We start from the raw sequence: 26,460 nt of genomic DNA, 5'->3' as shown, positions 1-26,460 counted from the left end.
GCAGTCCCTTTGCCTTACTCTGAGTGCATCGGTCACTTGACCTCCAACATCTTTCTGATTCTTCTTCCACAGAACCCCATCTTCTTCCAGCCTGGGTTAGATACTCCACACTTACATGGGAAACACATATGCAGGCAAGGAACCATGATTCTCTGTGTACAATCCTGGCACATACACCGAGAAGGATCAATAAATGTATGCAGGATGAACAGAAAGCGGCTAAATTAACAGGCAAATTAGAGGTCTATTGGAGCTGAGGTCATCCCTGGCTCAGAGATTAGATGGAGGTTTTTGCTTTTTTCCAGCATTGATGGAAACACCTGCAACCTGCCAATGAAGTGCCCTCTGAGGTGGGTTCTGGACAAAAGTCCGTTCCAGGAGGGATGGACCTTCTTGGAGTTCTTCCATAGCGAGTCCTGAGGTCCAAGGCAAACATCTGGTTTCGGGTAGACTCTGCCAATACACACTTGAGGACACATCTGTCCCCAGGGATGGGGTGTTTTGGTATCAGACCAGAGAAATATCGAAGCTAGGCTGCATTTTATTTTTTGTTGAACAGGTGATGGGGTGGTTTGGGGGAATATTAATTCCTAGATGAAATGTCTTTCCATTTTTATTTTTTAATTAAAAACCAACATAAAACAATGCAGGTATCAGAGCCAGGGCTTTGTGTGTGCTCTACCAAGAACACAAGCGGTCAGTTACCAGCAGTGTACCACTGAACTAGGCCTGCAGCCTCACAGCACAGCTTTATTCGGAAAAGGGAAAGGAAATATCTGAGCATGAATCAGAATACGTTCTCTCTGTCTGCGTGATTTCAACGTGGTTAAGACACCTAGGGAACACAGGGGTGCGTGTCATCAACCAAAGAGGAGAATCCTTCGCCGTCTTCCTCTTGCCACCCTCCACTTTCCAGGTCCCCTTCTCAATGTGTTCTCCTTCTATACACCACAAATGGAAAATTATTCATGTGTAACAAGTTTTCAAAAAATAAACATAAAATCATCGTGTCCCAATCATCATAATTTCTGGGTTTTTTTTTTCTGGTCTTTTTTTTTTTTTCTTCACGCACAGAGAGAGGAAATTTGTTTTTAAATCCCAAAGCTGAAAAAAAAAATCTCTAGAGGTCTCATACTATATAAAGCCCCAGCTTCTCTTATTGAACCCTTGGGGGAGAAATAGCAACTTAATCGTTCTCTTTTTAAGGGCAGGTCAGTAGTAATATTGAGAAGTTGAGCATCCTTTTGAAGTGCAAACAAGTACTTAAAGTGATTTCTTTCTAATGTTTTTGGTGTTGGGGCCAAATCCAGGGCCTACACATGTTATGCATACGCTCTGACATATGTTTGCTACACCTCCAGTCTCTTGATTTTAAAAATGCCCTCACCACAGCCAGCACTACAATGTATAGTTCTTTGGGATTTCTGTTTTATATGACAGAAACATTCTGGTTCAGTGGGAATGTCGGGCAGGTTAGTCCCAGGATATACTAACCAACTAACCAACCAGCCTCCAAAAATACAACATAAAGGACTATGGGTGGGTTAACTCATGGCTCCAAGATAGAATATAAGATAATGGTAGTAACTGACTGGTGGTCAAGATAGAACGACAGTAACAGTGGTCACTGTGTCAGCTCGGGGCTCCAAACACAGGACTTAAGGATGATTCATGACAGTGAACATTATCTAGATGAGATCAAAACTACTTTAGGGATCTCTTCAGCAGAGGAGCAAAGGCAGACTGCCGTTACCTGCGTGTTCCCCCTCCCCCGACAGCAAACTTTAAATGTTAGGTATCCTTAAACTCTTCAACACATCCTTAGGTCCTATACATTTACTTATAATAGACTGAGTTCTGGGTAAAGGGGGATTTTTCTAGAACATGGCTTGGGAGAGGCACAAGGGAAGGATAAGGAGAAGGGAAATTTAAGCCCCATGACCAGCAAGATTGGGTTACTAGTGGTTGACTTGGTCTTTTTTTTTTTTTAAAGAGTATATTTAAAAGAAACCAACATTTTTATTTTGGAACTGAAATTAAATTACATCATTTCCTCCTTCCCTCTCCACCCTCTAAGCCTCCTCTGTGTTTCCCCCACCCCATTTTCTCTCATGTGTGGTCTCTTTTTCTTCAACTGCTATTATAATCCTATAATGCTACTTGTATGTCTATCACTCTGCGGCTGACCACTGGGGATTGGATAATCAACAGGGGGCTCTTCCCCAGGGAAGACTATTTCACTCATCCTCAGGATTCTTTGGTTGCTTGTAGTTCCTTGTCTAGGAAGGTGCTTTGTAGTAAATAGGGGCGGCGGGGCTGCGTCCCCAGCACCCCGGCTGCCTGGCTAGCTTATGCCCGAAATAACAACACACAAACTGTATTCATTTAATCACTGCTTGGCCCATTTCTATCTAGCCGTTACTGGCTAATTCTGATATCCCGATCAACCCATTTCTAATAAACTGTAGCACCGGTCTTACCGGGAAGATTCTAGCCTAGTCCATCCTGGGTCAGAGCTTCATACCATGTGTCTGCCTGGGAGCGGGGCATGGCGTCTCTCTGAGGCGTCTGCTCCCGAGAGGAGAGCTGTGGAGTCTGAGCTCACTTCCTCTTCCTCCCAGCGTTCTGTTCTGTTTACTCCTCCCACCTATCTTCTAACCAATGAGGGCCAAGTAGTTTCTTTTTATTTAACCAATGACCTTCCTCCATCATTTCCCCTTTTTCGGTTTAAACAAAAAAAAAAAGGCTTTAACTTTAACATAGCAAAATTACATATAACGAAACAGTTATCAAGTAAAAGTTACAATAATCTTTATCATAACTAAGGAAAACTATAACTATAACTAACTATTCTTAACTCCATCAAAGACGCCAGAAAGATACAATACTACCTAAGCAAACAAGAAAAAAGCAACTTTTAAAACTCTAGAAATGACAGAGACATCTCGTTGCCTGGACAGTCACCCAAAGTTCCTCTGTACCGTTGGGGCATCCATCTTCAGCCTTCAGGCCCATGGTATCCAGCAGACATTTCCATAAAGCAGGACAATTCAAAGTCAGTTCAGTCACTATCTGTTGTGTCCTGCAGAATGTCTTGCAGACTCTTTCATGAATCAGGAACCCCGAAAGATCATCTCACCTTAGGCAAGCTCAGTAGTCCTCTCTCTGCGGGTTCTCTGTGTCCAGTTTATGCAATAGTCCAGGCAAGAGCAGTTTCTTGCCCAAATGGCTATCAAACTCCATAAGGTGCCTCTTCGATGCCCATCTTCCTCTTGAAGTACATTGGTGCTGCCAGGGGCAGAGTGTCTCATTGTCATGAAAAGTCCTCAGTTATTAAAACATTAAATGTCCTATTCTGTAATCTTTGAAAGACATGAAGAATGTCTATCTAAAATATATCTCTATATATCTAGAAAATCTAACTAACATGACTACAAGCTTTACTATTATTGATGATTATCCATTAACAACCTATAATTCTTAATTATACATTACATTTTAATAATGAACTACACAATCACAATACCTAAATCAATATCAGAAATACATATACATATAACAAAATTGACCTTAAATCTCTATCAATAAAGCAAAATCTATACTAATGCAAATTATTCATATCTATATCAGTGCTTGGTGAGATTTATTCCAAGTTAGTGTGTCTGCCAGTGCCATCCTTGTCCAGACCTTGTTTAGGCAGCCATTGTGTTGAGATTTCATGGGTGTTATTTCCCTAACATCTCTAGGAGACGCAACCTCACAGAGATTTCCTGGTCCTCTCACCCCCTCTTCCACAATGATCTCTGAGCATTATGTAGGTGCAGGGGTTGCTTTGTAGATGCATTGGTTGGGACTGGGCACCATGCAGTCACTTGTTCTCTGCATTTTGGTTGGTTGTGGTTTTCTGTAATGGTCTCCATATGTTGCAAAGAGAAGTTTCTTTGATGATATATTGCTTCCTTGCTTGCTTTAATTAGACTCTTGACTGTTTGACTTGAATACTGCTTGTGTTTTGTGGAATTCTTCTCTTTGGGGAGTGCAAGAACTGAGAGACTGCTGTTGAAGTTGAGACCAGAGGAAACCAGGGCCCTCCTCATGACAGTGGTAATGTGGTCCTTCTAGCTTAACTGGTCATTGCCTTCTTCCTCCTCCTCCTCCCCTTCTCTCCCCCTCCCTCCCTCTCTGCCTCCCCAGCATTTAACTGGTCATTGCCTTCTTCCTCCTCCTCCTCCCCTTCCCTCCCCCCTCCCTCTCTGCCTCCCCAACATTGCTATAGAGAGGGGCAGAGACTTGCATGCCATAGTTCATATGTGGAGGTCAGAGGACAACTTTGTGAATTGTTCTCTCCTTCAACCTTTACACGGGTCCAGATATTACACACTGGGTGCCAGGCTTGCGGAGCAAGCTCACCCGCTGTACAGTGAGTGTTCTTAGATCATATCTGTGTCTATAGGTGCATACTACTGTAATTTATGATTAGGTTAATTTTGAGCCCCTTACTCCTCCCCCAAAGTATGTATTTGGAGTCTGATTCTTCTTATTGTTATTTGCTTTTATTAGGAAAACTCATCTTTCAGAGGCAAAAAATAAAGGTCATTTGTTTGTTTCCCGGAAGCTATTCTGAAGAAGAGAGACTACTCTCGGGCTTTTTCTCTCTGAGGTTGAAACAGAAAGTCTTTCCCTCCAAGGCCAAGCAAGCTAGAGTCCTGAATGAAGGATGGGACATTTCTAGAACCAGCAAAGAGTCTAAAGTTGCTCCAAATGGAAATTCTTTCAAGGACCAACCTAGGACATTTGATAGACTTAATGGACAAAGATAGACTCTTTGTTATTGCTATTTATTTTTCTGGATTTTGTTTATTTGCAGTGCTGGGGAGTGTAACCAGGGTCTTGAACATGTTAGGCAAGTGTTCTATCCCTGAGCCACAGCCCCATCCTTATTTATTTTTGAGACATGGTCTCACTATGCAGCCCAGACTGGCCTGGATCCTCATGCCTAGCTCCCTCAGGGACCATCATATCTAAGCACCATTCTGCATTTAAATCTCCAAATGGATCACTTGTTTGGTAGGGATAGCAAACCCGTATTTGAGTGGCATGCAATCGGCCTCCAAAACAGCGTCTTTAATCCCTTAGATTCTATGCAGTTCTACACGGCACATTACTGAATGAAGCACACTGGTTCCATAACTGAACTGCCAGCCTTTAGAACCTGCTCTGTCGCTTGCTAGCCATGTGACATGGGACAAGATGTTTCATCTCTTTGAGTGGATCACTTTTCTCATCTATGTTATGGGATTAAGGGCACTGACACTTCATGCGACTCCTCCCAGTCCTGAAAACACTGCCAGGGAGCTAAGGAGGTGGCTCAGTGGTATGATGCTTCCGTGCATGCTCAAGGCTGTGGGTATGAGCCCACGCAACCACAAAACACAAACAACTACAAGGGCACCAAAACTACTGTAAGGACGTGTTAGTTAAAGGACAAACCTCAGGCCCTCCTGGAGAGCACCTCATAAGAGCAATTAAAGCAACATTTCAAAATATAATGAGTGTCCAAACCATGTGATGGAGACCTTGGCCAGCAGTCAGTCAGAGGCGTGTGGTCCAGGAGATCTGCCATTTACTTTGAATAAACCAACACTCACTGAAGTACGCAAAGGAGACTGGAGCATGGCTTTGGAAAACACGCTCTTCTGAAGGCCTTAAAACACGTGCCCCAGAAGCTCACACCATCAGGTATCAACTGAATTTACATTTTTAAACTCATTTATAATTCCCAGGGCATGATGCCTGAGGACAGTGCCCAGCCTGGAAGTGGCATGCACACACTACCATGAGGGCAGGGCTGTAAGATAAGTCACCTTTGCTGGCTGTGCTGGATCATCAAACACAAACATCTTACACAACGTTTTCTCTTATGGCCTGTTTCTGAAGTGATTGAGGTCACCGTGTATATTTTAACTATCTCAGTGCTGATGAGGCTGGAAGCCATGTTAAGAATCTCTAGTTTGGCTCCTCTGGAGAGACTGCTTGACTTGAACACTGCTTGTGTTTTGTGGAATTCTTCTCTTTGGGGAGTCAACAAATGGGGTAAGCCGAGGACAAGTAGACAAGAGTTGGTTCATTAGGAATCAACCAAGGACAGAAAGTTTGCTCAATATGTTATGTGAACACAGGGCAAAGGGATGGCTCAGGGGTTAAGAGTACTGACTGCTCTGTTCAAGGACAACAGGAGCTCAAAGCCACTCCTCTCTACATAGTAAACTCAGAAGCCTGAACTGTGTGAGACCATGTATCAAAATAGACCACTTGGCTAAAAAGTGGGTCACGCAATGGTAACTAAGTGTATGAAGAGACGTTCCATGCTGTCTGTCAGCGGCGAATGTGGAAGGAAATGAGTCCCACTCTGCCATGTCCCCAGACTCCTGTTCTGCTGGCTCTGACTCTAGCTGGCGATGCTGTTCTAGGAGATTTAGGAAACTGTAGAGAGGAGGCCTGGCTGGGGGACGGAGGATTCTGGGGCTGTTTCCTTTGGGCTGTATCTAGCCATAATGTTTTGCCTCACTACAGGCCCAGAGCAATGGAGCAGACTACCATGGACTGAAACCTCTCTGAGATCGAGAGCCAAGACCAATATTTTGTCTTTTTAAAGGTTCTTTCCTGTGTTTTCCATGTTAAAGTGTCTGGCTAACACACCAACATCTGTGACAGAGACAGCATGGAACGTAGGTGAGGCCACGGGACAACAAGTGCTCACTCGTGGCTCGTGAGCCTGCGAAGCGGCGTTGCTCTTCTGGCGGACAACTCAGAAGTTTCCTACACAGTTAAATCTCCTCTGACCATATGATTCAGCAAGCAAACTCCTCATTCCTTACCCAAATGAAATAAAAATTACAACCATAGAAAAACATAGGCACGGGGCTGGTGAACTGGCTTAGGTCAAGGTACTTGCTGCCAAGCCTGGTGAACTGAGTTTGATCCGCAGAACTCTCATGGTAGGAGAGAACTCACTCCTGCAAGTTGTCTTCTGAATACACACACTCAAAATAAATGTCCACACACACACAAAAACATAGGACACGAACAGATAAATTGTGGCCAAGGCAGACAATAGATTACTAGTGTTAAAAAAGGAACGAATAGCTGGGTGGTGCCGCAGACAGAGGCAGGTGGATCTTTGTGAGTTTGAGGCCAGCCTGGTCTACAGAGAGAGAGCTCCAGGACAGGGTCAAAACAACAACAACAACACAAACAAACAAACAAAAAGGAATGACTTATCAAACCATGAAAGACAGGGAAGAAACGGAACATATGTATGTAGCCAAGTGAAAGACACCAGATGGAAAAGATGACCTGCTGTGTGACTCCAAGGACAAACGAAAATTAAAGAGACAGCGAAAAGATCAGTGGTCGCCATGGGTTAGGGAGGAAAGAGGGGTGAGTAAGTGGCACACGGGATTTTAGGGAAGCGAGGACACTCTGTGTGGTGTGTGGTGACAGCGAATCCATGCCATCATGCATTTATTCAGAATCCAGTAGACATATAGAGCTCATGGCATTCATAATGATGTGTAACCAGATCCCTGGCCTTGGCTGGTTACAGTGTGTCTATGGATGCCCACCCTGGTCCTGGCTGGTTACGGTGTGTTTATGGATGCCCACCCTGGTCCTGGCTGGTTACGGTGTGTTTATGGATGTTCACCCTGGCCTTGGCTGGTTACAGTGTGTCTATGGATGCCCACCCTGCTCCTGGCTGGTTACGGTGTGTCTATGGATGCCCACCCTGGCCTTGGCTGGTTACGGTGTATCTATGGATGCCCACCCTGGCCTTGGCTGGTTACGGTGTATCTATGGATGCTCACCCTGGCCTTGGCTGGTTACGGTGTGTCTATGGATGCCCACCCTGCTCCTGGCTGGTTACGGTGTATCTATGGATGCCCACCCTGGTCCTGGCTGGTTGCAGTGTGTCTATGGATGCTCACCATCTGTAAAGAGCTTGCTTTTTGGGAAGGGATGCTGAAAGTGCAAAGGCAGAGCCGAAGGAAGGGGCAGAGGTTTTATGAGAATTTGTTGCACCTTCCTCTCAGAGCTGTTGTAAATGCTGCACTGACAACATTAAGTCTTAACCAAAAAGCTGCTGGGAACAAACATTTTAAGAGCAATAGAAGAAAGAAACCATGCCCCAGTCCACTGGTTTCCTGAGAAGGGGGGGTCAAAAGACAACAACAAAAAACAAATAAGGAGAACACACAAAAAAATGGAATCAATAAATTATGGTGCCGGGCAACTTTATCACAACCACTGGCTTCTTCCTCCAAATCTGGCTTGGGGTGAGGGGAAAATGCAAATGGTTTCTTCTCTGAGGCTGGGACTTGAGCATCATGCATGGCAGGGCTTCCCCTGTTTCTACCCTAGAGGGAAGAGATGTTCTCCTTTCTTAGGACAAAAAACTTGAGGCATTGAACTCAGGAGACAAAGTAAGAGCATTGCCCTCCCCATCACTCTCTGCATCTCACAAACGTGAAGACTGATGTCCGGGTGACAGCAGATATCACTAAGCCACTGTTTCTGGAGAGTCAATAGTTTATTGTCTCTTGTGTCTGTAAATTCAAAGTCAGCTTACAAGTTGAAAGTCAACACCACTCTTAAAAGACAGCCCAAGCATACTATGCAAAATCCACAACTTACTTTGGAAATCACCAGATCTCATGTCTACCCCCAAGATGAAGACTGTATGTACCTTGGGCAACATTAGCATTTACCTGTCATTGTAACTTGTGTTCAGTAAGTTGCACGCTAAGGCTTTGAACCATTCATTGACTAGAAGATCCAAGATAACATGGACCACCTCCACCGAAATTTTAAGGCCCAATTTGGTAGCTTTATCAAACTATAATTAACTTGTATCTCAGATCGGCTTCTGCCTTCCAAAGTGTTGGGAAATGCCATCTCAGAAGGGCTGTGATGCAGGCGGTTGCCAGTCAGCAACTGAGCTTTCCTGCCCACTCAAACGTATCTTATCTTCATCTTAGCTTGTACTCATTTAAGTAACAATTTCACAAAGGCTAGGAGGCAGTTTGGTCATGTAGCACACTGCTCACTGGCAAGTTCTTCTAGAGTGGGCCACGAGCCATATCCAGAGGCCTACTATTGACATAATGCTCATATTTGTGCATGGCTGATATAAGTCAGGCCTCTGAAATGACAGAGAAACCTTAGTAGAAAGTCCTCAAAATCATAAGGGGCAGTTCTAAAGACACTCTTAACCATATTAGATTTTTCTCATAGTGGGCTAAGGGACTCCTGGTTTATGTCAAATTCACTGGCATAATCATAACTTTTGTTATTTTGAGACAGGTCTTACTATGTAGCCTAGCCCACAAACTCATGGTGTAGACTAGGCTGGTCTTGAATTCATGGCTCTCCCGACTCTCCCTCCTGAAGTCACAGGAGTGTGTCACCATGCCCGGCACATTGTCACAACTTTGCATTGTCCCTTGCAGCACTTGGTGGCCTGCCTTTATCCTCTGACAGTGTATCTTGCCTTAGATAAGTGGAGGGAATCTGGGGACCTGAGCCACAATTAGGGGGTGATCATCTTTGCCTGACCAAACCACCCAGCCAAATGGCCTGAAGGATGAGGCACATTCTTGGGAAGGAGCAGTTGAGAGGATTTGTTAAGGGTTTCTCCTTGCTCTCCAAGTTAGCAATGGCTAGCAACAGATTCATTCATAGGGCAATGCCTGGAGACACGCCCAACCATCACACAGAAAGAGACTAGCTCTTAAAAACCAGGGATAAGGTATTGTTCAAGCCACCAGCTCATCAAACACACTTGTAAGTGGGCAAGAATGACATGAAGAGGCCCAGACTAAAGGCTGGGAAACGGTTTTCGTCACAGCTTTTGCATTTACGTGGAATGTGAGGGAGACGAAGTGGAGAAAAGATATCATGATAGGCATATACGGTTGATTCCCTGTAATGGAGATACAATCTGACAGAATAAGAATCAGGGCTGGCATTTATTCTTCTTGTACTTAAAAGACGAAAAGGGTCTGAAAACATCCCTCGTGCAAGGCGTGAGGAGGATCCCAAGAAGCCTGCTTTTGGGAGTTTTCATGTGGGCCTTCTGCATTGCTGTATGAGCGAAAGCACACATGACTAGATGTCCGGTAATGGGAGTTTAGTCTTCTCAGATCATTCTGAGCCCCGCGTGTGGGCTTAGTCTGCAGGGAATACTCTATTTTATCGATTGGTGGTGGTGGGAGGATATGTTGAAGGTACTTGGTGGGGGGCAGAGTTTCTGGGTGATGGGGCATGATCATATTTCATGCTTGAAGTTCTCTAAGAATAAAATGTAAAAACTGGACGTTCAAAAAATATTATGGAGAAATGAAAATTGCAATTTATCTATGAGAGGAAAAAAATTAGTGTAACATGTCAAGATCTGAAAAATTATATTTTGCCTATTTAATGTATACACATGAGCATAGTTTAAGAAAATAAATATAACTCACAGGCTAAGGCAAAGAAGTGAAGAGCTGGGGCTCCAAAGGCTCTTAGAGCAGGGCTGGACATATACAGCAGTCCACAGATGTGTTGGGTAGGCTGCCTGGTGCCTCTGAATGACATTAAGGGCCACAAGGGTCCAATGCTAAGTGAAGAAAAGGAACTGCGGTGGTTTGGGCAGGTGAGTTTAGAGAGTTTAGCTCAGCCATCTTTTCGGAGTTACCCATCCAAATCCTGTCCATTCGTTATCTCTATTTTGACTACACAACATCATCTTCCTGGGACCTAAGGAGGGTGTTAATCAACATGTTCAAACACGTTCACAGTCTGCTACCTTTCTGAGCCAAAATGAATGGGAGTAATTGACAGTTAATCTGGGGCTGGGATGTTTTGGAATAGGGTATCATCTCACTTGCCATCTGGCTCCTGGAAAGCTGTGACTTTTTTATGCTTCATGGTTTCCTGAGGTGCCTTAGTTCCCGGGACACAAAGTAAACCTGGATTGCTCTTCTGGCCTCTTGTCCCTACCTGGACCCATCACAACCTCCTTAGGCTCTGGCCTTGTTCCTCAACCCTTCCCTTTTCTCCTTTATACTTTATTCCTTGCATTTCTTTTCAAACTTCTCATGGCCATTTCTGCTTATGGAAAGTCACTGGAACTTGAGAATGTGAACATTCATAAATATATACTATGGGGTGTGAAATCTGGAGACAAACCACTCTAAGAGATTCCAGATGAATTTAGGTCCTAAAATTAAACTATAAAAATGCTTGACCCCTTCGAGTAAAGGTGTTTTTTAAAATGATGCATGGAATGCAATGGTTTAAAGAGAAAGCCTGATGAATAGGCCCTTGTATAAATTAAAAAACCTACACAGGGTAAAAAATACTGTAAACAAAATCCAGTAGACAAGCCACAGAATAGATGAAACTATCTGCTGCATTTATAACAGAAATAAAATAACTGGAAAAAAGTACAAAAAATGTTCACGGGCAGCAAACTGAAGGTTAGGACCCCAAGGGTAGCAACTGTGGTGTCCCCTGGCACTTCCTTATTGCTAGAAAATGAGAAACTCACTCCTTCTCAATTTCAGTCATAAAAACGACATTTAAGGTGGAGGGATTTTAATTTCTAGGATAGGAAAAAGTTGAAGCACTGGTTAAGACTGTGGGACATATGTCTCTGCTCATGTGGCGACCCCAGCACAGACAGCATCTTTTCATATGAACGGCAGTGGCCAGGGCATCACCAAGAAGGGCGCAGATCCAGGTGTGCAGGTTCTGATTCAGCAGTGCCCACCCCGGGAAATGACTGCGCACCTGTGCTTGTTCAAAGGTCCTTATCATAGCTTCTGCCTGAAATATCTAAAAGTCGCAAACAATCTGAATGCTCCCCGATGGGGAATAATTAGATAGATATGATAAAAATCATAGCAGTAATAATGAAGCAGTTTCAAAGGATAAGGTTGGTACTTGCCGACCAACACCAGGGGAGCAGGGTGGGCTGCACGATGGTTCTTGCAAAGGTGACGCCCATAGAACAGAACTGCAGATGGGCAGAAACACGTTTACGCTTGAGTCCTTTCACCTCACAACGTGTTATGGGCATCGTGCCAGGTCTAAACAATAAGTCTATCCTATCCTCTTAATAAAAGCTGTATTCCATCAATGGGGTTTGTTATAAGCTTACCGGTTTTCTGTTTTTTTCTTAAAATAAAAATCTTTAATAAGATCCAATTCCCACACCACACAATTTACTAACTTAAAGTGTACAATTCAGCGGTGTGTGGTATATTACATTATTAATTTTTAAAAATCAATGTGAGACATTAGATATCACTGGTCACTGAATACGTGGGTCACACTAATCCATTTAGAAAAAGTAATTTTATAAAAAAATGTTTACATTTAGGAGGCAGAAGCAAGTGGAGCTCGGTGGGTTCCAGGCCAGCCTGGTCTACAGAGTCAGTTCCAGGAAGTCATGTCTCAAAAACAAAAATATGTGTTGGGAGGTGGTACGGCAGCACTCAGAAGGCAGAGGCAGGAAGATCTCTGAGTTCGAGGCCGGCCATCTACAGAGTAAGACCTAGGACAGTCAGAAGAAATCCTATCTCAAAAAACAAAACAAAACCAACAACAAAAAAGGCAGCCAAGTGCACCCCAGCCTGACGCGCCACCCTTCAGTGGTGAGGATTAGGTCATGTCCAGCAGTCTTCCTTATCTCCTGTGTAACACAAGGTCTAGACGGAACCTCGAGTTTGCACAAGTGACTATTTAGGATTTGGATTTATAACAAATGGAAACAGACTTTCTGATAGGAACATCTGAAAACATGTACGATGCCTTGCTTTTCTGATTGCTGTCTTCTAAGTTCCTTCCAAAGTAGGTTCTTAAAACGATTACCAGAAAAACAAAAACCCTAAATCATATAACAAAATTTGTCATGTGAGCCATTTTGGGTGGTTTTAACCAGATGGCTGCACTGTTTGCTTTGCACTCTTGTAATCCAGGCAGCAAATCTCCATCCCTTTTTACAGTCTGTGCAAAAGTTTCCTTAGGACAGAAAGCCTATGATGAAGGGCAGTGGAGAAGACAAAAGGTAGCCAAGAAAAATGAGTGTCTCCTTCCCTAAGATTACTACGTTATTCCTGAATGTGATGGTAAGCATTTGAACGAGACAGAAATTTTCCAAAGCAAATGTAAAAGTTCGGAAAAAGTTAAACCCCCACAAAGCTGATTTTCCTGTGTTTGGTCACTGTCGAGAGCCCAGCCATATACCTAGTGAGTGAAAAGGATGGTACACATGGAAGATGGCTTCAGGACTTATTTTTATTTTATGTGTATGAGTGCTTCTCTGCCTGCACATATATATGTGCGTTACATGCATGTCTGGTGCTCACGGAGGCCGGAAGAGAGACCTGGATCCCTTAGAACTGGATCTACAGAGAGTCATAAGCTGTCATGTAGGTTTTGGGTCTTTGCAAGAGCAACAAGTGTGTTAATTACTGAACCACCTCTGCCACCACCCTGATGTTCTTGTTGCTTTGTTTGTGTTGTTTTTCCTTTTCTCCATCCACAAGCAGTTGTGCCCTACCTAACGACACAGCTTTGGTATGAGATCTAGTTTCCTAATCCACACATCATAGCTCCCCTGGTACTCGCCTTCACTCTGTGCCCTCAGGATCCTCTTATGCAGGAGAGGTGCCTGTTCTGGGTGTTGTAATGCGTGTGACCCAGATCCCAGTGTGTGCTGGCATCTGGGAGGTATAGAAACAGGGTCAGCCTAAACTGGTCAGTAACAGTGAGCCAAGTTCTGCAGTTGTACGCTCCAGGCTCCACACTCTTAGCAACTCCCTGGTGGCCCAGAGCGGTTCAGTAACACTACAGATCAGTCTCTAACGCTGTACAGTGGCCTCCAAGGGTGCCGAGAAGGGCCAATGAGGTGAAGAAGGGCCAGTGGCTGGCCTCACGGCTTACACTCAAGAACATGCCCTTGGTGAACCATGAAGGTTTGAACAAGTATGAGTCAGTGTCACACTCCAGAACTAGCACACAGCAATTCTCAGAACAGCATCCACCGTGTTCATGTGTGTATTGCTTTCTGTGCACTTGGCATCAACTTGTTGAGCCCTCTCAGCCATTTACGAAGCAGGGACAATTAAAAACACCTTGTAAAAGGGGCAACAGACACAGAAAGGGAAAGACACTGGGGCAAGATCAGCCGCTCAGCCGCAGAGTCAAGACGTGAGCCCAGACACGTGTAAGGTCTGTGTTCTAAAACACTACTAGTCACCTTATTGTCTACACATATCTGTTTGTTTGGGGTAAACACGCAAATAGGTGTTTTCTTTTCTTTTTTTTTTTTTGGATTTTTTGAGAAAGGGTTTCTCCGTAGCTTTTGGTTCCCATCCTGGAACTAGCTCTTGTAGACCAGGCTGGTCTCGAACTCACAGAGATCCACCTGCCTCTGCCTCCCAAGTGCTGGGATTAAAGGCGTGTGCCACCACCGCCCGGCTTAGGTGTTTTCTTTGTATTCTCATTGTACCCCAATTCCTATAACTGACATGAATACCTCTTTCTAAGTTTTCAGAAATCGATATGACAGTCTGGGGACAAAGCTCAGCGGTGCAGGGCTTGCCAAGCATACGCAAAATCCTAGGCCTGGTGTCCAGTTAGCTACACAGGCAAACGGTACTACAATGAATTTGCCAACTTGTTTTCAAACTCCTACTTAGTTCAGGAACCTTTCTTTCTGAGGACCCAGGGACTTGTTCACCTGTCTGCATACTCCAGGCTGGCCCAAGTTTTGACCTCAAGGGATCCCTGCTTTAATTTCCTAAGAACCTGGAACTCTAAGCACCACCATGCCCAGTTCCTAAAGACTCATTTTTTCTTTTCCTTTCTTTTTTATCTTCCTTCCTCCCTTCTTTCCTTCCTCTCCCTTTCTCTCTTTCTGTCTTTTTTTTTCTTCTTTTGTTTTTTGGAGGCAGGGTTTCTCTGTGTATCCTGGCTGGTCTGGAACCTGATCTCAAATTCCCAGGTCTGCCTGGCTTTGCCTCCTGAGAGTGCTGGGATTAAAGGGGTGCAAAGCCACCACCTCTTGGCCTCGTTTTTTTTCAACAGCTACCAATCGATTACTTGTTATTAGGGAAATGTCAAAATAAAAAGCATAAGAAAAGCCACTACAAAGTTCCCATTGGTCATTTGGGACCCCTGAGCTCACACTGTGATCTACGAGCCATGTAGTTTTGGACTCACACACTTGCCAAGTTGCCTTTGGTGCTGCCACCTCTTCTGCTCCGCTAGCTTGTTCTGTTTCCCTAGCTTCCCCCTCCACACCCAACAGTTTCTCTCTAGATCACAGGCACCATTACTGCAGCCTGTAATGTAATTCCTTAGAGGAAATGCCGACTGAGTAAGCCTCAGTGTTTTGCTAGTCAAAGGTTATTTTGTATTCTTCTCTCTTTTTTTTTTTTTGAGTGAAAGCTCATGATTTTATTGTCTTCATAACAAGGTCAGCTTAGAACTGGATCACTTGTCCCTTTCTCTTTTTATCACCACCCAGTTCAAAATGCTTGCATCTCTTAACAGCCAGCATCCTCTTAGATCTGCAGTTGGGCTCCACACATTCCAGTCTCAGCACAATCTTCTTTGTAGTTTTTGCCTTTTTGCGGAAAATAGGCTTAGTCTGCCCACCATAGGCACTCTGTTTCCTGTCGTAACGCCGCTTTCCCTGGGCATACAAAGAATCTTTGCCCTTCTTGTACTGGGTCACTTTGTGGGGTTGGTGTTTGCCACATTTCTTGCAGAATGTACGGCGGGTCTTAGGAACGTTCACCATGTTGGCGGGTGCGATATCGGCACAGAAAGAAAGAGGGAAAGCCAGCAACGGAAGTTTATCTGTATTCTTCTCTTAACCCGCTCCTGTCTTCCACTTATAGTGCACCCGGAACAGCGTTCTCCCTCCAGCCAACACCACCACCACCACCACAGTGATGAGGACATAACTAATTGTGCAGATGGAAACCCCCTTTCCAAGATGCAGAGGACCTCAGCAGCTCGGGAGTGGCTTCCTGCACCCCAGTACTGCACTGGCATCCTCGCCCAGACTGTTGAGTAGCCATTGTCTCTTGTTGAGCGCTTGCTGACTTCAGCACTCTCTTACCCCAGTGGACCAGCGTTCTTATTCGTAGTACTGATGGTGTCTGGAACGCCACTTGTCCCTGAGGACCTATTTGAAAACTGGAACGGGTCTCTGAATCCTGACAAAATTCCATTCCTTACTAGATAAGTTGTTTCCCCCATCCTCAGTTGCTCATCTGTAAATGAACATGGCAGTATCTCATTGGCAAGAGTGAGGATTTAAGGGCTGATGCGTACTAAACACTTAGTGAAGCAGACCAGCAGCAATGCTCATCATCACACAGACCGTTTATTCTAGGGACATAGTTTCCCAAGGGGAAAGAACAGAATGTCCAACGCAAACAGTTCCCCAGAGACCACAAATACTGCCAGTTTTAGTGAGAAGTTACGGGAGTCAAAGATCTTTTCCGGACTCAAACACTGTTCTTTGGACATTCTGTTTTCAAAAATAAAGCTCACAGTGACATAAATATCCCAGACTGTGTTTTCGAGGGAGTGTGGTTAAGATGGTGTGGATGCTACGATACACTGGAATAAACCCTCATCCTGGACCATTCGTAGAAGGGGAGTGCCATCTCTTCGGCTCGCACGAGGTATCTGTCAGGCCCCGGGTCTCTGCACTGCCTATGTGAGCAAGCGAGGTTGCCTCTCCTCTCCCCTGCACATCTGCATAGGAGCACTGGGATTACTGTTCAGGCATCAGCTTCCTTCTCAAGCCTTTCTCAGCTTTGCTGAGTATCCCAAGGTTAGACCTGGGATCACAGTCCTTCAGGAATGCTTTCCCCCACCACAACAACAGGGTTTCAGTTCCCTCAGCTCCAGGGTTGGAAAAAAGATGTCCCCCTGGAAGGGTTCCAGCAGACAACAGGGGCTCAAGGAACAGATGAGTTAAATACATTCATAAATGAATTCTAAAAGGTGGCAGATGTGGGCTGATGAACTAAATCTGTCCGTAACTAAGATCTAGTCTGGAGTCGCGTATTTGTTCATTTCTTTCTGTATTTGTTTGCTCACACTTGTATGGAACATGTATGTATGTATGTATGTATGTATGTATGTATGTATGTGTGTACGTATTCTTGTAAAGGGCTAACAAACTGAGTTTGTTCCCTAGGACCCACATGGTGGAAAGGAAGAACGAACCTTCAAAAGTTGACCTCTGATCTCCACACTAACACTGTGGTAAACACACACACAGTGGGGAGATAGAATTAAAACAATAATCTATCCAATTATAAAATCACTAGAGATTTTCCTATCAAGAAAATGAAACTGTCACCTTCCTACCAGCCATCAATCCCCAGGATGGTTATGGTCCCCCTTGGATGAAGCAACAAGGTCCTGACCCGGCTTTTAAGATCCTCCCGTGGTCTTCTTCTGTATCTCTACATCAGGCCCAGGCCCACAGTTCCACTTACCTGACTACCCACTGACGTTCTGCCTGGAGGCTACTGAGGACTTGAAGATTAAAAAAACTGTTTAAATCAGAAGCATGTTTTATTTTGAGGCAAGGTTTCACAGTGTGATTTGGGCCAGGCTGGCCTGGGATTCCTGCATTTCCCATCCTACCGGGATGACCATCCTTTAGCCTTGCCATGTCCCCGCCCCCAGCACTTATGGTGGCCATGTTTCCTAGCTGTCTAGCTTTCCCCCTGCTCACCCCAACTCTTTCAGGGCAGGGGTCATGTCTCCTAGGCAAGCACAGATCTCCTAGGCAAGCACATAATGGGAAAAGTTTAGAAATCAATTAACTAGCTTGTAACCACTTCCATCTATGGTAAAGTGTTTCTCCGAAGAGAAAGGAGATGTGTTTGGAGTTTGAATCTCTGTGTATGAGTGTGTCGTTGCTGGGTGACAGCGAGTGTCTTTCATTATTGCTTTCTCACCTTATGTCTGAGACCTCAGGGGTTGTCGCTAAAGTTGGAGCTCACCTAACTTTCTGGCAGTGAGCCCGAGGGACCCTTCTGTACCCTGATGAGATTTACATGTGAAGGCACCACACCTATCTTCTATGTGTGTTGGGCATCTGAACTCAGGTCCTCACACTTGCATAGCAAGGACTTCATGGAATAAACCATCTCCAGCCCTGAGTTTGATTCTTCTAACGAATGCTACACATGTAACTTCTCCATGACCCATTCAACGTATTCTGCAGGATATTGCCACTTGAGTGAGTGATACTGAAAGATTATGTTCAAACACTCAGTAAATGGAAAGTTCTGTCTACCCCTTTGCCTTGCAACACTGCTTATTCAGATAAAATAAAGCTTAGATTTAATAATAGGCAAGAGAAGATTCTCCACTCAGATACTGAATAACTCAGTTCAAATGCTCCTTTGGGATTTTATATGTAGGAAACAGCCTTTTTGCTGTAATCTATGGAAAGCCAACTATGCTGGGCATTGTGGCACGTGCCTACGTGCCTACGATCCCATTACTACAGAGAGCTGAGGTAGAGGGCACACAGAGGTCCTTGAGGTCACAGGTCACAGAGAAACCAGGAATGTTAATCACACAGGATTGTCTTTCCGCTGGGAAAGATGAAAAACCTGTTCTTCCACCCAGAAAGATGCAAACCGGAAGTGGTTTATAGCCTGGTCAGCTGCCTTATCTGTTAGGCCAGATACCATCAGGACTGGAAGTGGCTGGTTACCTAAAGGACTCTTCTAGTCACAGGCTCCCTCAAGCTCCCAAAATCAGGACCAGAGGTGGCTAACAGTCCAGATAACCTCTGTGCTATCTATCTGACCTAGACCAGGCCAGACCCTTAGGCTATTTGGCCAGTACAGTCAGCCTATCTCTAGAACTCTGACCCAGGTCAACTAAGTCAGTCTGCACTAGTTTTCATTCTAATGTCTTTGAGTGATTAGCTTTCCTTAAACTCCAGCACTCTGGAGGCAGAGGAAGGCAGAAATCCGTGAGTTCAAGACCAGCCTGAGCTACAGAGTTCTGTTCCAGAACAGTTAGAGTGAAGGGCCCAGACCCTAAATCATCCCCACCCCCGCCCCCTTTGGCAGCTAGGACAGGCTGCAGAAAAGACCCAGCAAGATGGAGGCCCCTGACTCAGCAGAATGTGCTGAGTCCCCGACCCTGCTCTAACTACTGGGTGGACCAGAAGTTAGCTGAGGGCTCTGGAGATGCATCACTGATAATAGTGGGCTGCACTGGCCGCCCTGCCCCCCATGTCCTTTCCACAGCTGACCAATGAGCTCAGGGCAGGTTCCCTCATCCCGGAGATGTGCCATTCCTGAGACTGTTACTATGCAGCTAGCAGACCCCTCGACACCTCCCTTGCTCTATTCCCAACATATCCCCTTCCCCACTGCAGCTTGGGGTCCTCCTACTCAGCCCCTTATGTCAGATGGACGGAGTTAACTTGTAATTAAAAAGACTCTCTGCTTTGACATTGGGTCTGGTCTCTTGGTTTCTGGGATCTAGACTCTGGGCACAACAGCGAGACCTTGTCTCAATAAAGAAACAAAACCAACCAACCAAACAAACACCTTTTTCAGAAAATTAAAAAAAAAAAGCCGAGTAAACAATAGTCTTAAACTGATTTGGTGAGGTGTAGAGAGCTAAGCCTGAGAAATTAATAGTAAATATATTTATATCTGAAAGAGGACACTTGATGGCAAGCAGCAGACAGGATACATCTTTGTTCAACAAATACACAGTCCATACACACACACACACACACACACACACTCACGCACTACAGACAGTGAATATTTGTGCCTTTAAAAAATATCCCGATTCAGTCATCAGGTTTGAACTGCTTCTCTTGTTTGACCTAAGATTTATCTACACTGTATTAATAGGTTGTAAGAATTCCTTCAAGGCCTCTAGTCGAATAAGGTCCTTCTACTATGTTCGAATCTAGGTAAAAAGTACATTTGTGCTCATCTATTGTGTGGGTTTCAATTTAAAAGTAAACGTTTATGGCTGGAGAGATGGCTCACTGGTTAGCACTGGCGGCTTCTCCAGAGGACTGGAGTTCAATTCCCAGCACCCACGTGGAGGTTCACTACAGCTAGAACTCCAGTTCCAGGGGATCTGATGCTCTCTTTGGAGTGTGGTGGGCACTTGCATGGAGTGAAACATGCAAGCCAAACACATAGAATAAAATTAAATAATCTTAATAAAACCTCAGTTCTATTAAGAAGCATGTGAGCTATGTATCAATAGCTTTATATCATGTATAACAGAAATAACCAGAAAGTATCCTATTATCCCAAGGAAGCAAATGACTAAGAAAATATACATAACTGAGTCTAAAATCAAGAGAATTCAAATCATATTTACCAAAGATAAATAACAAAACAGTGTGAAATAGGAAAAAAGTTGAATTTGTAATTTCAGCAAGGGAAATGTGATGGATATTTACAAAATCCAAGATGCATTTGGCCAGTTTTGCATTGCTCTCTTCTGGGTGAGGTTGTCTATATTGACCAGAGAAGAAAGTAAATCTAGAGTAAATCCTGCTTGCTGAGGACACTCTCCCACAGCAGAGGGCAAAATGTCCAGGAAAAGTTTCTTTTCATTCTTCCCTCCCTCCCTCCCTCCCTCCCTCCTACCCTCCCACCTTCCTTCCTTTCTTCCCTGCCTCCCTTCCCTTCTTCCTTCTTTTTATGTTTTGGTTTTTCAAGACAGGATTTCTCTGTGTAGATCAGAGTGGCTGATTCATGTCACATTCAGAAAGTCCCAGCCATCTTTCACAAGCACCATCTAGGTGTCTTAAACAAAAATTAAAATTTTTGTTTTAAAATTAAAAAATTTCTATGAATCACATCTGCTTCCTCCACTGAGAATATAGAGTTTCTAAATTAAAGCAAAATAAGTGATAAACATGAGAATTCCAAGAATATCATTCATTGTTACTTAGCAGGTGTGTCCCTTAAGTGGACACCTTCGGTCATAGAACCTCATTTTCTCATAACTTTAAGCCACAGAGTTAAAATATGCATGCATAGAACTCCGCAAAACTATGGCAATGTCTGGTTTAAAGGCAACCCGAGGAAACAGTAGTTAACAGTTCCAATCAGCGTGTAAGGAAGCCAACGAAAAGGGAACTGAGTTAGATCAAAGTGACTTCTTAAGAAGTTCTTAATACACCTCTCAGATAAACAACGTCTCCTCTTACTGCTTACAACAAAATTGGACAAAACAACAAACAGAGCACAAAACCAACGACCGGGACAAGGTATGCTTTTCCTGCGTGGAGCGCGTCCCGGGAGCGCCACAGACCAGAGGCTCCATTCAGTGAACTTTTGAACGGGAGCTGAGTGTTGGGGACGTGCGCTGGAGGCGACCTACCTTTCACAGATTTCCCGATGCTGTGCAAGTGCGTGATCGAACTGTAGTTCTGGGCAACGCTCTTTAGGAACGCCTCCATCTCTTCCTGGTGGTGGTATCGGAAATCCAGGGCGGTCACGACCGGCAGAAGAAGCCCCAGCCACAGGACCGCGAGGTCCATGTCCTAGAGATGGGGGAGAGAAGAAAAGAGGTGCTGAGGATCCCCCAGGGAAGCGCGGGCACCTTTCCTCCCGGCCCTCGGGGAACACCTGAGCTTCACGCTCCTTCTTCCGAGATACGAGGTGAAGGTGGCCCCTGGGACCCCTCAGCCCGCCCGGGTCCCGGCAGCAGCACCCTTCCGCGTGCCCGGTCTCACCACTGCCAGGCGCGCGTCTCCGCCCGCCGGCTGCCGCCGGGAGCTTGGGGAAATTATAGCCCGGCCAGAGGGGCGTTCCCCGGGACGACACGCCCACAGACACGCCCACGCTGCGCCTTGCCCTCCCCTTGGGGCGGATCTCCACCCTCGCTCCAGGGACTGCGAGCCCCGCGGGGTTGTGAGAAGCGGGTGGGAGGTGGAGCGCGACCCGTCGGCGCTTGGGTTGGACGTGCGGCCTGTCCTGGGCCACCGTGGCCCCGAGACGCTGCACAGAAGCCGCCCACGGCCTCCACTGTGGCGGTCGCGCTGGACACGGTGCCCACGGTGGGCGGTGGGCGGTGCGGGTCACCTGGAGTCCAAGGAGGGCCAGGCTTCCAGCCCTGTGCTGAAACTGGGGAAGCCGGGGGTGGGGATGGAGTGTGTGTGTGTGTGTGTGTGTGTGTGTGTGTGTGTGTGTGCGTGCGCGCGCGCTTCAAGTGCCAAGTTGTGAGGTACGGGAACGTGTCCAACAAAAGTAGATAGTAGATGAGATCTGACTAAATCAGGGTAAAGTTTGTGACAAACTCGCAGGACAAAAGCGGAGCCGCTGTCGGCACTCGGATTCCTCAGGGCAGTTCTGGCGCTTCTTCCTAAAAAGCTGCTTTCTGGGAGGATGAGGTGGGTTGTGTTTGCACCAAACAGAACACAAATCATAACTGATGAGATGTGGATCGTGACACAGACCATGCCGCTGAACACAGATCGTATCGGATGATGGTTCGTGAGCTATCGTGCTCTGATACATACCCCACATACACTGTCCCGCTGTCCGGTGGATTTGCAGAAACCTGTTAGAGAAATATCGACGCCTGCAAGGGTCTGTTGAAAACAAACTTCAAAAGCTACTGATTTGTTATAGAACTCGTGAACAGATTTTTAAAATAGTGACGAGAGGGCCCATCCCAAAGTGATGAGGTGAAATTTCCTTCCCGGAGCACAAAAGGGCCCTTGAGAGTGGGAGAGATGGCTCAAAGGGTAAAGAGTCTCAAAATCCGTGTAAAGGTAGGAGAGACCAGACTCCACAAACTTGTCCTCTGACCTCCACAGGTGTCCTCTGACCTCTGGCCGCACCGAGTTCCTCCTTGCAGGCCTCCGGTGCACAAACGTAACAAAAGAACAAATGGTTTTAAAGCAGTGATTCTCAACACGGGATCAGGACCCCATGGGGTTGCATATCAGATAGTTGGCTTATCAGTTATTTACACAACGATTCGTAACAGTAGCAAAATTACGGTAACGAAGTAGCAACAAAAATTTTACAGCTGGGGCTCAGCACAACGTGAGGAACTGTATTAAAGGGTGGCAGCGTCGGGAAGGCTGAGTCCCCTGCTGTAAGGGCTCTGTGGCTGGAGACTTGGAAGGTGGTGGCTTCATCAGCACCGATGTGGACTGCTCTCCTGATTCCAGGAAAATGAAGGAAGGGATGAGGAAAAGTTGCAACCACTGCCCTGGAAGTTCACACTAGATAAGAAGAACCAGAGGGTGGGAATCAGAGGCCTGGAGTCCGGAAGATTTAGCACTTAGTCCCCAAGTGTGGTCTAAAGACATTGATGTCACCTAGAGCATACTGAAAATTCCGGCTCTCTCGTCCCATTTCAGAGAACTGTCCTGCAATCAGGTTTGAGATACTCTGTTCTAGAGGAGGAGAGAGAGGGAAAGAAAAAGAGAAGGTTCAGTGTGAGAATTTAAAAGCTGGGCAAGAATAAAAGTTTAAGCTAATAGAGAAAAAAACCCTCAAGTTTATGGTTTTGGAGGTGATCTTCCTTTTCATGAAATGATTAAAGGAAAACCATGGTCTAAGGACCGATGGCAGTACAAAACCACATGGTTTCTGTATGGGTAAACCGGGCATAAAGCTTACCAAAAACAAACAAACAAAAACCAAACTGGATGTTATGGTTTGCATTGGAACCGTGTGTTGAAGGCTGGATTATGTTTGGATCGTGAAGGCTGACTTCATCAGCGGATCGATCCACTGGTGTGTGCAGAATTGATGGCATTATTTCAAGATGATGAAAACTGACAGGGCCTGGCTGGAGGAAGCAGGTCACTGGGGGCAAGCCTTTCGAGGATATGCCTTGTTTCTAGCCTTTTCTGCTCACTCTGCTTCCTGCTTCTAAAGAGCTGAGTGGTTTATTACATGCTCCCCTTGTGACCTGCCTCACAACAGCCAAGAGTGTATGCACTGAAACCTCTGAAACTTTGAACCCAAATAAATCTTTCTTCATTGTAAGTTGTTTTCCTCAGGTTTTGTCATAGCAACAAAGGCTGATTGACGAGCCAGAAGACAGAATTAACAGCTCTTACGAAATCAAGAATGGGCAAGAACAATACTAGGCCGGCCCTAAAGCAGCCTTCTAAATAGCCAATAAACATAGCAAGTACTACCAACCTGGCCAGCAATCAAAGAGTTACATATTTAAAGGGAAAGGTAGTGTTTTGTTTTGCTAATTGCTAGGCATGAGTTTGAAAAGGCCGGCAAAGCCAGGAGAAGGTATTTATGTTCTTTCAATTGCCTTTTAAACAGTCACCCTTGCTTGGGGGGCTGCTTGTGAAAAGAAAACAATGTTTCCAGCCTGAAGTTTCTTCTTTAAAGGTAATTTAAAAATGTGTTGTGTTTACTGTGAAGGCTAGAGTTTCAAAATGAGTGTTGTTTTCAAATCCTGACAAAGTAAATAAAAACCTAACTGTCTGACATAAGTAAGCTGTCTCCCAGGGTGATTCTCTCTGGGGCAGTATTTCCCAAAGAGACCCTTGGCAATGCCTGGAGGACTTGGGGAAAGTGTTCCTGCCATCTGGCCCTGAGGCAATGGGTGCTCCTGGAGGGCTTGCTGTCAAGACCACAGCAGTGGCTCTCAACCTTACCAACACTGCAATCCTTTAGTACACTTCCTCAAGTTGTGCTGACACCTAAGCAGATAATTATTTTTGTTGCTACTTCATAATTGTAATTTGCCACTGTTATTAATCATAATGCAAATATCTGTGTTTTCCAATGGTCTTAGGCAACTGTGAAAAGGCATTTGACCCCAAAGAAGGTCACGACCCACAGATCGAGAACCTCTGCTCTATAGTGTATCGCACTGCCCGCCTCAGCAAAGATCCAGGCAGAAGTATCAATAGTACTGGAGTTGAGACATCTTACTTACCATCCGATGAAGAATATCATGACCAGTTGATAAACTGTTTTTCAGTCATAATAGTGAGAATATAGTTATGGATTATTTCCTTGGGAAAACAGATCATTTAGTGAAACAAAAAAAGGCAGATGAAAAAGGTAAAAAGTAGGAACTTTGGAGGTACAACAGATAAAACCCATTCCTGGCAAAATTCTGGACACTTTTCAAACAGGCTGACTGGTAATCCCTGAGCCGCAGTGTTTTAACTTTCCTTTCTTTAAAAAGAAACCAAAACCATTTATTTGTTAATGGGTGTGTGTGTGTGTGTGTGTGTGTGTGTATGTACACATCGTAATGCCAGTGGAGACCAAAGGCCAGGCAACTGGCAAGGAATCTTTGTGATTTTTCCACCACATACAGCCTAGGATTGAACTGAGGTCAACACCGGGCTTGGCAGTACCTCCATCAGCTGAGCCACCACATTGCCTTTTTTTTAAAATGATGTTTTTTTGAACAACTTTCTTCCCTTACTTCTTTTAATTGAAAAGAGTGGCATTTTTATATAAAATCAAACCTGAGTAGAAAGCACAGAGACATTGAAGATGAACAGTTCTGAAGGAAGATGATATCTAAATGTCACTGCAGTGAGTCACAGGACCGGAAAGGAAGTAAAAGGTCATTTGAAAAGTGGGATAGTAAAGAACTGAAAAGCTAAGGTGCTGGAGAATGTCAGGAGCCATTTTCCCAAAGATTATAGCAGGAACCATTGTCCTGGGGATGTTTGCAGAGAGCCCCACACCCCAACTGTATTGAGAACTGTTTGTTGGTGAAGCCCACCCCCGCACCCAACTATCTTGAGAGCTACCTAATGTTAGGGGAACCCACCCCACATTCCAACTATCTAGAGAATTGTTTGTGGTTGGAATCACAAAAGGAACGATTCTGCTCGCATAGAGAACACTAGGTGTGTCGACTCTGACCATTGCTGCCCCCCATTGCTGCCCTGGCAAGATTCTTTTCTGCCCTTGCCATGCCCCTGCCCCCATCCCAAGCCAAATTCCTCATTCAAGGGCTATATAAGCCACAACCATTTCACTAATAAAGTGAGACCTTGACAAATTGAGAACAGAACCTTGTCTGGCTCTTGCTTGGTCTCCATTTCTCCCTCCCGCCCATGTCTTTTTCAGATAGCGCCTCTTCGGGGGACCCTGGAATAACTGACCCGCTGGGCGGGTTACAGGAGAATTCATGCTGAGGACATTGAGGCCCCCGGAACAGTAGCAGCAATTGAAGCAGAGAGAACTACAGCTAGGGGCTGATCACTCCAGCAGACGCGAACAAGAATGGACAGAACAGTGTGACCATACTTTTGTGGGTGTCTCCCTCCCTCCCTCCCTCCCTCCCTCCCTCCCTCCCTCCTTCCGTTCCTCCCTCCCCAATCCTGCATTTTACATTCAGTTAATTATGTTTGTGTGTGTG

The 26,460-nt window shown here is 45.2% G+C and overlaps 2 protein-coding genes and 1 pseudogene across 3 annotated transcripts in view; all 3 read right to left on the bottom strand.

Moving 5' to 3' along the window:
- Window positions 1-21,842, bottom strand: part of Cpm (carboxypeptidase M) — a 52,289-nt gene extending 30,447 nt beyond the window's left edge. The window contains exons 1-2 of one of the 2 annotated variants that reach the window (XM_041667304.1): window positions 21,824-21,842; window positions 21,469-21,631 (exon numbers count right to left, since the gene is read on the bottom strand). In XM_041667304.1, the coding sequence (XP_041523238.1) occupies window positions 21,469-21,628 (160 nt within the window). In that variant the 5' untranslated portion in view covers window positions 21,629-21,631; window positions 21,824-21,842. The other variant, XM_041667311.1, reaches the window with a different exon arrangement.
- LOC121458210 (60S ribosomal protein L36a-like) lies at window positions 15,533-15,929 on the bottom strand. The gene has a single exon (XM_041667318.1). It carries the CDS (start codon window positions 15,851-15,853, stop codon window positions 15,533-15,535), a length of 321 nt encoding a protein of 106 aa, XP_041523252.1. The 5' UTR covers window positions 15,854-15,929.
- Window positions 21,843-23,131: 1,289 nt separating the features above from the next.
- The window catches only part of LOC121463486, a 40,286-nt pseudogene continuing 36,957 nt past the window's right edge, over window positions 23,132-26,460 (bottom strand).

This window comes from Microtus oregoni, unplaced genomic scaffold, assembly GCF_018167655.1.
Source record: "Microtus oregoni isolate MIOR12 unplaced genomic scaffold, Mior012 000001F_ref0000356, whole genome shotgun sequence".
NCBI classification, from domain to species: domain Eukaryota; kingdom Metazoa; phylum Chordata; class Mammalia; order Rodentia; family Cricetidae; genus Microtus; species Microtus oregoni.
The sequence above is the reverse complement of the archived record's forward strand: the minus strand, read 5'-3'. Positions and strand labels throughout refer to the sequence as shown.

What these genes read in the sequence shown, in the direction of transcription:
- LOC121458210 (XM_041667318.1), bottom strand. Translation starts at nt 15,853, where the DNA reads ATGGTGAACGTTCCTAAGACCCGCCGTACATTCTGCAAGAAATGTGGC.